Source organism: Convolutriloba macropyga, chromosome 1 (assembly GCF_964194025.1).
Source record: "Convolutriloba macropyga chromosome 1, txConMacr16.3, whole genome shotgun sequence".
NCBI lineage: Eukaryota > Metazoa > Xenacoelomorpha > Acoela > Convolutidae > Convolutriloba > Convolutriloba macropyga.
In genome coordinates this window covers 46,595,387-46,607,368 of record NC_134468.1, presented here as the reverse complement: position 1 = coordinate 46,607,368, position 11,982 = coordinate 46,595,387, and the positions used below count along the sequence as shown (strand labels likewise).

Genomic DNA, 11,982 nt, shown 5'->3' with positions numbered 1-11,982 from the left:
ATTAGGTATAATTGCATTGGGTAAAATGGCAGGTTGTGTAAAATGGAATTATTTATTAGCCGATGCTTGGATGATTTTCTCCGCCATTCATTGATCTGCCAAATTAATTATTACAAAGTTAACTAGGAAAGAATCTGTTTCTTTGACCAGTAAGCTATAAAGTTGCGTCTTTCAACATTTCAGCTGGTTACTCCTATTTTAATCTCCTGACCCTTAGTTTTACTACACAGCCATTCATTCCAAGTGCTCATAATGCTGTTGGTGTTTTAAAATATTGTGATTTGTGAACCTCGAAGCATAGTTTCTTTAATCTGACTTTTATTTGATCTCAATTTGTACCAAATTGTTAAAATTTATCAACTGATGAATAAATTATTCCAAGAAATATTATTTTTGATTCGTAGAATACTTTAAATATGAAAAGTTAATCACGCCAGCTGTCAAAATTTTTGACCGTGTCCAAAAATCTACAGCAACTCATCGAAAGAGATTGAATGAAAATGTCTCTAAACTGTTTTTTCCAATAGGTATTGAAATGGATTGTCCCAATTTTGTGGGGTATTTGTATTAAAAAGTTAACTGACAGTTGAAATGAAAGGCTGAACATTTAAGGTTTAGCATGTATGTCATCACAACATGAAATTGTCAGCCATGTCATCACAACCCTTTGAGTGAACTTTCCGGCCACCAGCATTACAAACTGGATAGTCATTGTTTCACCTCTGGTCATGGGAAGGTGCTCTCACATTTGGAGGAACTCGGGTCTGGGTAAATACTTGTTGGGAAAGTGGTATTGCTTGCCGCCTCTTTCCCTGCTGCTGCTCTCCTATTTCAGTATCATCAACTACATCTTTAACAACTGCCACAACTTGCCAGTCACAGAGAATCACAACGAATTCTATAGGCACTGATGAAAAATTTAATATGATAGGAGTATAGATAAAACTTAGAGGGACAGCATTTTCCATGTCATTGTAGCTCATAAATGCATTGACTGAATTTTTTCACCCACTTACATGTACCACTCCATGTCTGTCTCTCGCGCTCTCGCTCTAATTACTTATACTTCTTACTGCTGAAACTCTTTGCGCGCATTAACCTTTTAATTCTGGGCTTTATTCATTGCTCTGAATCGATTTTTGTAACGATTATTCGTGTCGGGTCACGTTGATTGTTTAGCCAATCGTTTTTTGTGTACCAATTGGACTTTTTAAGCGGATTTTCTTGCTTTCAGGGTGATCTAATTTTCTATTAATCAGAACATGAAGCAGCTGAACAGCCAAAGTGGTTTTTGTTTTTCTTTTAAGATCTGAAAATGGTTTAATATATGCTCTTTCAAGTACCTGAATGAAGGTATTTCTCATGTTACAGTCGGTGTCCTACCTGCCGTTTGAGAGCTATTCGTCTGACGTTAGTGCGTACTTTTTGCGAACCATGTTTGCTTAACTTTTTCTGTCGGCTGTTTTTTTGTTCTAAGGTTCCTTTGTTCTTGTGGTTTCCACTAAGGAGTTATCTGGCCATTTCCAGTCCTTAAGGAGGAGATATGCAATTGCCGTTGAATTGATGAATATATAATTGTTTCAAATTTTCATAAAAGTAGAGTAATTTGAGATCCACTTTTGTTTTGGATCAGATCACCTTCGATTTTTTGGGGATGTCAATTTCCGAGATGTGTGTCATTTTCAGAAAGTTCTCTGCGTTCAATTCAAACGCGCTAGATTCAATTTTTCTAAGTGAAGCCGTTTTGCTAATGCTGATTCAATTTCAGGAAAAAATAATTGTGAAAATTGTTATTTTGATTTGATATTTCAAATGAAACCAATTTTTTGTAATTTTTCCAACTCAAGATGGTGCTTGCTGGAGGTCGGTCGACGAAATATTTCACATTAATAGATAGTTTCTCTCTCTGATCATTGTCTTGCGGCTTTTGATTGCAAAATGGTAGATAAGAGATATGAAAATGGTAGAACAGCCAGAGTGGTTTGTTTTTCTTTTAAGATCTGAAAATGGTTTAATATATGCTCTTTCAAGTACCTGAATGAAGGTATTTCTCTTGTTACAGTCGGTGTCCTACCTGCCGTTTGAGAGCTATTCGTCTGACGTTAGTGCGTACTTTTTGCGAACCATGTTTGCTTAACTTTTTCTGTCGGCTGTTTTTTTTTTGTTCTAAGGTTCCTTTGTTCTTGTGGTTTCCACTAAGGAGTTATCTGACCATTTCCAGTCCTTAAAGAGAAGATACGCAATTGCCGTTGAATTGATCAATATATAATTGTTTCAAATTTTCATAAAAGTAGAGTAATTTGAGATCCACTTTTGTTTTGGATCAGATCACCTTCGATTTTTTGGGGATGTCAATTTCCGAGATGTGTGTCATTTTAAGAAAGTTCTCTGCGTGCAATTCAAACGCGCTAGATTCAATTTTTCTAAGTGAAGCCGTTTTGCTAATGCTGATTCAGTTTCAGGAAAAAATAATTGTGAAAATTGTTATTTTGAATTGATATTTCAATTGAAACCAATTTTTTGTAATTTTTCCAATTCAAGATGGTGCTTGCTGGAGGTCGGTCGACGAAATATTTCACATTAATAGATAATTTCTCTCTCTGATCATTGTCTTGCGGCTTGTGATAGCAAAATGGTAGATAAGAGATATGAAAATGGTAGAACAGCGAAAGTGGTTTTTGTTTTTCTTTTAAGATCTGAAAATGGTTTAATATATGCTCTTTCAAGTACCTGAATGAAGGTATTTCTCATGTTACAGTCGGTATCCTACCTGCCGTTTGAGAGCTATTCGTCTGACGTTAGTGCGTACTTTTTGCGAACCATGTTTGCTTAACTTTTTCTGTCGGCTGTTTTTGTTCTAAGGTTCCTTTGTTCTTGTGGTTTCCACTAAGGAGTTATCTGATCATTTCCAGTCCTTCAAGAGGAGATACGCAATTGCCGTTGAATTGGTGAATATATAATTGTTTCAAATTTTTATAAAAGTGGAGTAATTTGAGATCCACTTTTGTTTTGGATCAGATCACCTTCGATTTTTTGGGGATGTCAATTTCCGAGATGTGTGTCATTTTCAGAAAGTTCTCTGCGTGCAATTCAAACGCGCTAGATTCAATTTTTCTAAGTGAAGCCGTTTTGCTAATGCTGATTCAATTTCAGGAAAAAATAATTGTGAAAATTGTTATTTTGAATTGATATTTCAAATGAAACCAATTTTTTGTATTTTTTCCAACTCAAGATGGTGCTTGCTGGAGGTCGCTCGACGAAATATTTCACATTAATAGATAGTTTCTCTCTCTCTCTCTCTGATCATTGTCTTGCGGCTTTTGATAGCAAAATGGTAGATAAGAGGCTGTAGAGAAGGATTTATAGCAAACCTTCTACGCGAATGTCGCTATCTTAAATGTTTGCGAAAGTAATAAAAACTGGGAAATCTGATTACTTTCGGCAGAATTCGACCTTGTATTGAACTTTTTTGGGGCGATCCAGTTTTATGAGCTTCATATTTTTGTAATGTACTAAGTTTAGATATTAGGAGATTCAGAGGGATTGGATTGAAGATTGGGCATAATGCAGCTGCGATAGAACATCAGTGCCTAGAATAGATTTTTTAACCACAACCACTCAGAAGCTGCGGCCTTCTCTCGTAGATACATATTTATTACTGGATTCAGAGGAAGTGGAGTGCAGTTGATGCGAACTCTTTTGAATACTCACTCACAATTGAATTGCCCCGATACGGAATATGCCTTACAAATTGTCAGGTTGGTTCGGTTTGAATGATTTTCACAATGATGCATGCTCAGTTGACATCATTGAAATGTTAACGTTGACATCATCGGAAAAAGTTCGTTTGAGTGCAGGCTCATGGTGAACGCCATTCTATTTGACTAAAAGTAATCATAGTGGCGCATTTCTTTGGAATGAGTGAAGGAACTCATTCAATGCTACCCTCAATTATTTGTTTGGTCAATTTAAACCGCTCTTATTCTTCATGAGAGAAACACATGAGTTGTAAACCCTTGCGTATAAATATTTATCCAAATGTATTTTTGTTCCGACCCACTTGGGCGGGGGGGGAAGCTATATACTAAAATTGGTTTTTCTGTTGTTCAGTCAATTTTGGCCGATCGGGATATTCATTGTAGAGAATTGAGACTGGTATCATTAGAAAGCCCGTCCAGCGTAGAATATGGAATTAAAAAGATTTTTTTATTTTCGTTTTTACAGGGAGTTATCCAGGCTTAAATTTTTGTGAATAGGAGACGGAATTCACATTATCCGTATTTCTTCACCAAATTTTTGTCAATTTTACTTAAAGTTTTCTTAAATTGTTAACCACAATGTTATTTTTTTTTACTTTTAGGAATAGAGGAGGCTTAACGACTAGTTTTGTCCTTTGGTGCTATTTTTTGCTAAATTTGTCGAAGTTCAGTCTCTTTTAAACAAAAATGGTTCCAAATAGGCTTTTTATACCATTTTGTTTAGAAGTACCGGAAGTACAGACTAAACATCTGCTATCTTTGAAAACTCTTCAGTAAAGCTAGTTGCACTTTCACTACTTATAGGAGTCTGCTGGTGATAAGGTTTCGCAGTTTTTTTTTCGAAAAAAGTAACCCAATAATTCTACGAAATGCATCAATTATTTTTTGTTTATTGAAATCTTTACTTCGCTATTTGATCTAAATTGCAAACATTTGGAATATTAAATTGCTTTTTTGGACGCATTGCAAATCAGGGCTAGGTTTGGACGCAGCCTGAATTTTAATAGTTTTTCGGATTTTATTGGGGCGCTGTCTTCAAATAAATGAATGACAGATCCTATTTACAAATAAACATTGTCTTCAGAGAAAAGCTGGTAGTTCTTATGGCTCTTAAATTGTTTTCGAAAACTGTAATTGATTTCTTTTGTTTTGTTTTTATTTGTTATTTTTTTGCAGCCGCATGACTTTTCATAGTAATCAAAGTCCAAGTGGGTGAACATATACAATGTTTTTAGTTGTTATCTAACGCCTCCTATGACTTGTAATATATTTGTTTTTAAAAAATTTTTAGTTAATTATTGAAGTTCGTCATTTTTTTCCGCAATTTTCGTCCACATGTAGCTTAGTCTAAATACATGCAGAGCAAAATTTGTTCCAACTGAAGTAATAATATTAGTTTTATATTTAACTAATGGTTTCCTGGCTTTCTTACTACTAATTTTCAGAACAGTTTTTTGAATTTTAGATTTACCTATGTTACAGCTCGTCTTTTGTTCCCTTTTCAATCTATCACATTAAGGTAAGCTCCAATTGGCATTGAAAAAAATGTTGGCGCCAAAGAATTTTTTTAAGATTGGAGCCAAAGAACTTTTTGCTCCAATTGGCGCCAAAGAACTTTTCGTAAGTTTTCATTGAAAAGCTGATAATTTTAACGGCTCCGAAACCGTCCTCTTTCAAAAATTGGAGTTCGTTGTTTTTGCTTCTAATTGTCGTACTTTTGGTTATCATATGCATATTCTTGACAATCAAAGGCCTTAATAATTGATTATATGAGTATTTAATTGAATCTAATTACTGATTTCAGTCTATAGCTAAAGTTCTTAATGACTTTCAATTAAATTTTTTTTGTGAAATTGTTTTTAATTTCCCAATTTTTGATCTATTGTCGTCAGCAAGTATTTTGGCCTCATTATTGTCAGGGCTCATCAACTTCCTGTTGCTCAACCCAATTTTTCTGGTGTTATTTTTCTTTTTCAGTCGATGTCTTTGGAGCTTAAAAATGTGTTTTCATAAGAGTTTTCGATACTTTTAAAGAGTTTGTTCTTTTTGTTGTCCTCTTTACAAAGATCCTTTACAAAGAAGAACCATTTGAAATACAGGAGAGCTATGGAAATATTCAAATCCTTTTTTGTCAAAAAAAAGTTTTTAATTGTTTTCAATGTCTTATTGTTTTAATGCCTTCAACAATGGTATCGATAAGTTTCTTTTAAAATTCTGAGTTCTGTCTCTATTTAATGTTTTCTTTTGTCGTCTTATGATTCAGTCTCAATAATAACAGGCACAACTGGTTTCCTGATCCTTTGCAAATTTATCTGGCTCTTTTTCAAAGCTGAAAGATTATTTTTCGTTTGAGTTTTTGAAAATATTTGTTTTGAGAAATCAGTGGATTTTTCAAGTTTGTCACTTTTATCTTTTTTTTTCTGTGATATTTGTAGTTTGGTCTCTGTATTGACTGGTCGCATCCTCTTTCTAGTGAATCATGATTGCGTCCTCTTTTTCTTCATCTACGCTTTTTAATGGTTTTAAAATATATGGTTTCTTGCCTTTGGTACTACCCAGCTTCATAAGAAAGGTTGGATTTTTGGGTGTCTTTTTTTTTCGAAAAAATTAACTCAATAATTATGTTATCTCCATGTTCAAATTTTGCTTTTTCAAGGGGTTTCCTAAAAATCTCGGGTTTTATAATTGATTCTTTACTTTCAAGCGATTAAGATTTTGATTTGGAGCATAATTTGAACTTTAAGAAAAGTTTCCTGAATTTGGTTCTTGCAGAGATATAGGATGTTTTGAAAATGTATGCCTTTTTAACAATTCAGGGATAAGTTAAACAAAACCATGTGAGTACTTAATTTTTCACATTATTGGAGCAATTCATTCATTTTGAAAGAAAATAATATCTCATTTGTTTACAAAGACATTCAAAATCTCTTGTTGGAATAAACATTGGAAAAAAATTTATTTCTGTTCCAAAAACTAATCTATAGCTTTAAAACCTATCTACACCTGTATCTGTCCACCTTCAGCACATCCCACACACAAATTTATTGCATGAAAGTATTCATTGAGTGATCTATAAGCGAGACGTAGCTTGTCCTAATTTAATTTTTTTTTAACAGACGTGAGCACGAAAACAAAATGGCCTTTTTGGTTGAAGTTTGAGGATGCAAATTTTTTTAGGTGCTCAAAGCTCAAAACTAAAATTGCTTTGAATAGATTAATTGAACTGGTTTCGAATAAGAAATCAACGTTGGACTCATATTGCTTCAGAAGAAAAAATTTTTATCATATAATTTTTGATTTTAGGCCATTTTAATCAGCTCTAGTTATGCGAATAAATAGGCTAAGTAACGAAAATTCTTTCAATCCATGCTTTCATTAGATACTCTGCTAATGCATAGAAATGTCAATTGAAGGTCAGGACGGGAAAGTTTCTGACTGATCTAAAGTTAAAAAGTTTATGCCCATGTTTTGTGTCGTAAACTATTCCTCATCGGAGAATAGGCAATGTAATTATATGATGGAACGTTTTAATTGCTCTTGAACGAAGTTCATAGCAATTATTGTAAACGTCGGTGTCTTTTTTATGCAAAATTTTTGCTTGACGGTTTTGACGTTTCGAGTGACTTTTTCGCCCTTGACTTCTTGCGTTTCGCGTGATCTAAAATTCTCTCTCAATCACAAATGCAGAGATCATCACAAATGGATAGAAGTTTTTTTTGTTCTATCTGGTTTTGTCGCATTTTGTCGTATCCAAATGGCTGTTAAAACAGAATTGAATATTCTAACGAGTTTGACAAAAACAACTTTTTATGTTAACCATTCCTGAACTTTGTCCATTTTTCATCCGTGGACGCAAGGACAATTTTTTAGTTTGTTTGATGGTCAGCTATTTCCGATTTTCACGCCGGGTGTTTTTAATGAAATCAATTAGTGGTCATGAACGGAGGCTGCATTATGTATTTATTACAACTCGTAGTTAAAAAATAAACAAAATTGGACCAAATTTTGTTTGAACTGCTTTTGTCGAATCTGCGTTTTGCAGTTTATTTTCATTATTTAACCTTGACTGCTAAACTCGCCCTCAAAACATGAATCGTGCTCAATTTTGTCGCGCTTAAAGTGCTAGATGTGTAGAAAATCACTGACAGATCAATAGAGCAAAGTCTTTTTAAAGCTCAACTTCGAGAAAAAAATATCTGATTATTCGTTATTTGTGGGAATAATATTACGATATGGGGTCCGGTTTCCTGTGATGAGGCAACGAGTTTAAGATGGAAATAGGCTAGGGTTTCCGAAACACAGTTGGTTTCAGGAAATTCGAGCGCACAGCCTATCGTCCTGTGGAACTGAAACGATTAGAAATGGGTGGCTACACTGGTGACGTCATTGGTGCTGCGTTTGGTGCGTTACGTCGGAATCTGATAATGGGATCGGCAGATGACTTGAAGCCCAATTTTTTCAACTGCTGGACTGACCCCGAATTTATGTCATCGTACGAACATACCATAGCTGGTCTTAGTAATATTAGAGTTGTGTTGGTTGTACGTGACGGGAGGGCTTTAGCGTTCAGTAGTGCAGTACGAGGGTCTCTGAATGGTGATTGGCAAAATGAGAGGTCAAAAGACAACTTCACTGGCACACTCGCGGAATGGAACTTAGAAGTGGAGGAACAGGCAAGTGTAGCGTATGCTTAATCAGCCAGGGTTGGCTATAGATGCTAGTCCTGCAGACTGTCTAACGTAGGTTTTCTTGCCTCCAATTCATTGGTCCGTTTATTCTCGATCATAGTTCTACGACGAACAAAACTCATGAAAAAATATTAACATAGTGAGTTAGCCTAAAGAATTGGTATTTTGAAGTTGTTGACGCCATCTCAGCTATTTATGCGACTAGGTTTTGAAACTAAAAATTTATTAAAATTTTGAATGAATTTCTATTGAAAAAAATGAAATTGCGTAACAAACAAACATGTTTTTCAATTTTTACATTAACTTAATAATACATTGTCAGTCGAAGGAAAATCCATTTTAGGCATATTAGGCTTCAGAATCAGTGCAATAAATGTTGTTTCTAAAATTTGGTGAGATGTTTTTTCAGGTGAACGCTTGTGATACTTTGGGCGAGAAAAGATGTCTTATCATTCATTACGAACACTTGGTATCTCAGCCGGGAAGGACTTTGAGAGAGTTGTCAAAATTTTTGCAAGTTGATTGGGAGGACAGTTGGTTAAAGCATCACCAAAGCATCGCCTCTGCTTCCGCCTCCTCTGCAAGGAGTCATATACTTAATCTTTATTCGTAAGTTCCAAGTCCCTTGTCTTTAATTAGGACTGGATGAGTTGTTATTTGAAGGGACAGCTTGCAAAGGAAGCTGATTGGAAACCTGTGTTTTGACTGGATTTCATTTCAAATAAGTAAAGGAATAATAGATTTCTAAGAAACTGGGCTCTCAAAATGAAAATAAATTTATAAAAAGAACCTTGTGACATTTTAATTTCTGTCTTTTTAATTGCACTCGATTAGAAGCAATTATTGTAAACGTGTCTAACGTGTCTTTTTTATGCAAAATTTTCGCCTGACCGTTTGTGACTTTTCGACTGACTTTTGCGCCCTTGACTTTGCATTTTGCGTGATCTATAATTCTCTCTCAGTCACAATTTCAAGCAGCTGAACTCAATGTGCGGCAATTTAATACTAAAAGTCAAATGAAAAGTGCGCCGAAGCTGGTGCCATTTTTCACTTTGAATATTAAAAGTGGTATATATTGACCTCTAATGTGGTTATTTGAAGCCCTCTTCTAAGTCCTCTTTAAGCCCCCCCCCCCCCCCTGAAGCAGGCTGCAATTGATTAGAGCTCCCACTAGTCGTTCGAGAGCAATTCTTCTGACGTTTAGTCGGTTGTTTCCTATATGTCATAGAGAATTTAGGCTACCGTCTCCTCTATCTTTATACTTTTTAGTGCTGGAAATTCTAATATCAGGAAGCCACTCAATATGGACTCGTACAGAATGTGGAATCAGTTCATCCGGAACGATTCCTATGCTGTTTCTGAGATGGTACACTCTTTACAATACGGACTGATGCTGAAACAACTTAATTACATGGACAATGCCTTTCTTAGTTTAGAACCAGACGAGACTATCAGGGCTAACGAAAAAGAACTCTTGAAAAGGAAGTCAAGCTATTTTAGTTTATTTACGGGCTAATCGAAAATCCTGTTTAATCACGCTTATATTGGTGCTCCTATAGAATAGAAAAAGTCATCTTTTTGTAACAATCAATCTAGGTTTAGTCTCCTAGTAGATAAGGTTCGAATAGTGGCTTAGGGTAAGGTGAGTGCTGCATAGCAATTACGACAACTATCCGTCTCCACTTATAAAGTCAAGTAGTAAGAAAACGTCAATGAGCAAGACTATCTAGCTGGTTTCTTCGAAACCGAAAGAAAGGCGAAAGTGGCACTAAGCGCTACAAAATTGAATGTTTTACGTAAAATTCGCTACCACGATACTCTAGACAGTTTTTAGTTTTCCGGCTGAAAAGAACGGAACAAAAAGTTTTGCTGACAGTGATACAAATTTGGATATAAGGAACTCTTCATTTGAGAGCATACGAAAGTTGGTATCGTTGTTCTATTTAATTTTCAAAGGCTGGGGAAAGAAATAGTTTAATTGAGAGCAGTAAGTTCTTACTTTGAAAATGTAACCTTCCAGTCTTTGTTCCTCTGAGTGTGCTGTTGTGGCTGGTGAATATGGGTTTTGCGGTTACACAGTTTTACAATTACAAGCACAAAAGATCTTTGTCAACCGTGATTTTGAAATGCACGAAAAGCTCATAAACTACTAAATGCTCACAGTGTCACTCTTTTGTAGATGCTAGCAATGCTCCTAGCAGCACTATCAATGGTCGAGCTAAAACAGGTTCCCACAGCAACCTAAGAAATTTCGGCGATAATTTCCCACAGCTGCACTTGGATGTAGGTAACTCTCAATCAGTAGCAACTATTAACACCATTGCTCCAAGCAGTGAGTCACTGGAATTGCACACTCTTTAAGTACTCCCACACTAACATGAAAAATGTGAGCGTCGTTTCCCAAAGCATGATTATTAATGTAAACAATCTTGCCACTCAATGCCTTATCCTTGATGTTTCAGGCGTCTTCTCAGAAATTGTTCATAGCAGTACTTTAATTCTCTTAGATTTTTTAACTTAGCTCAGCGCAGTTCTGCATAATCAAAAGTGCCTGAAAATAAATTCTAAAATTCAAAAGTTTGACCTCTGAGTTCTGAAATAAGGGTCGCTCTACTAAGGTCATTGAGCTCTTAACGCTGCCGGTCGCATAGTCTTGCGTGGACTACACGTGGCCTAAAATTTTGTGCAATTCGGAAAAGTGATTGGGCGTAGCAAATTGTCAATATACACTATGGTACCAAAAAGTTACTTTGTTATCTTTTCTTTAGTCTGATCCGCTTTCAGAGACAACGACTGATTTTCAAGAGTTTATTTTGCCGCGTGTTCTTGTATAAGCTTGTATGATTGTTTAATGATAGCTTACAAAGGTGTGGTTTATACCCCCATTTATGATCAAAGCTAAGTGTGGCACGATGAAACTCATGTATGATAATGAATGAAAAGTTTTGGCATTAAAAGTCATGAAAAATCAAAGTTAGTGATATGACTTTTACAGCGATTATGAATATGAACTCAGTAAATTTGAACTAAATAACAAGAGGAAGGATTGGGGGGGGGCTAAACGGTTACGGACCGTTTTCACTCCGGCAAGCATCAAGAAAACTTAGCAATTAAATTTATCAGAAAAGAACAAAATAATCGACATCAGAAATTCAAATTTACTGCTTCAAAAGTTTCCGCTTGTGTGAGTTTTATGCATCAGTTTGACATGATTCAAGGAGTATTCATTCACCCTCCTTGGCCAACGAAGATGAAGAATCATTGTCAGTTTCAAACACTTTCGCACTGCGGGACGTTGCACCATGCCAGTACTGGTCTTGATGTCGAAGCTTCTTGCCACTCCATCTCTACTCAGATGTGCTTTTACGATCCGACCAGAGGGCCAAATTCCTGAGGGTGTAAAATCTTTAGTGCCAAACAACATCATTTTTCTTGAGCTCAGCGTTGGCTTGCTGCCATTTTGTCCGCCTTTTAAGTTCCGGTTCAAACTCTGTGAGAAGACGAGACCAAGAATGGTGCAATAGGGTCTGTAACTC

General features: G+C 35.6%; 1 protein-coding gene across 1 annotated transcript; it reads left to right on the top strand.

Annotated features, from left to right (window-relative positions):
- Positions 1-824: 824 nt before the first annotated feature.
- Positions 825-11,259, top strand: LOC142349555 (protein-tyrosine sulfotransferase A-like). The gene is made up of 5 exons (XM_075401190.1): positions 825-904; positions 3,623-3,758; positions 8,071-8,431; positions 8,856-9,055; positions 9,716-11,259. The coding sequence occupies exons 2-5, from the start codon at positions 3,688-3,690 to the stop codon at positions 9,960-9,962; spliced, it is 879 nt and encodes a 292-aa protein (XP_075257305.1). The 5' UTR covers positions 825-904; positions 3,623-3,687; the 3' UTR covers positions 9,963-11,259.
- The last annotated feature ends 723 nt before the right edge of the window (positions 11,260-11,982 follow it).

Bases quoted from the DNA above. Each gene is read 5' to 3' on its own strand.
- LOC142349555 (XM_075401190.1), top strand. From the start codon at position 3,688: ATGCGAACTCTTTTGAATACTCACTCACAATTGAATTGCCCCGATACG. The intron at 3,759-8,070 runs GTTGGTTCGGTT...AGTTGGTTTCAG, and splicing joins TATGCCTTACAAATTGTCAG to GAAATTCGAGCGCACAGCCT. The intron at 9,056-9,715 runs GTAAGTTCCAAG...TATACTTTTTAG, and splicing joins CATATACTTAATCTTTATTC to TGCTGGAAATTCTAATATCA.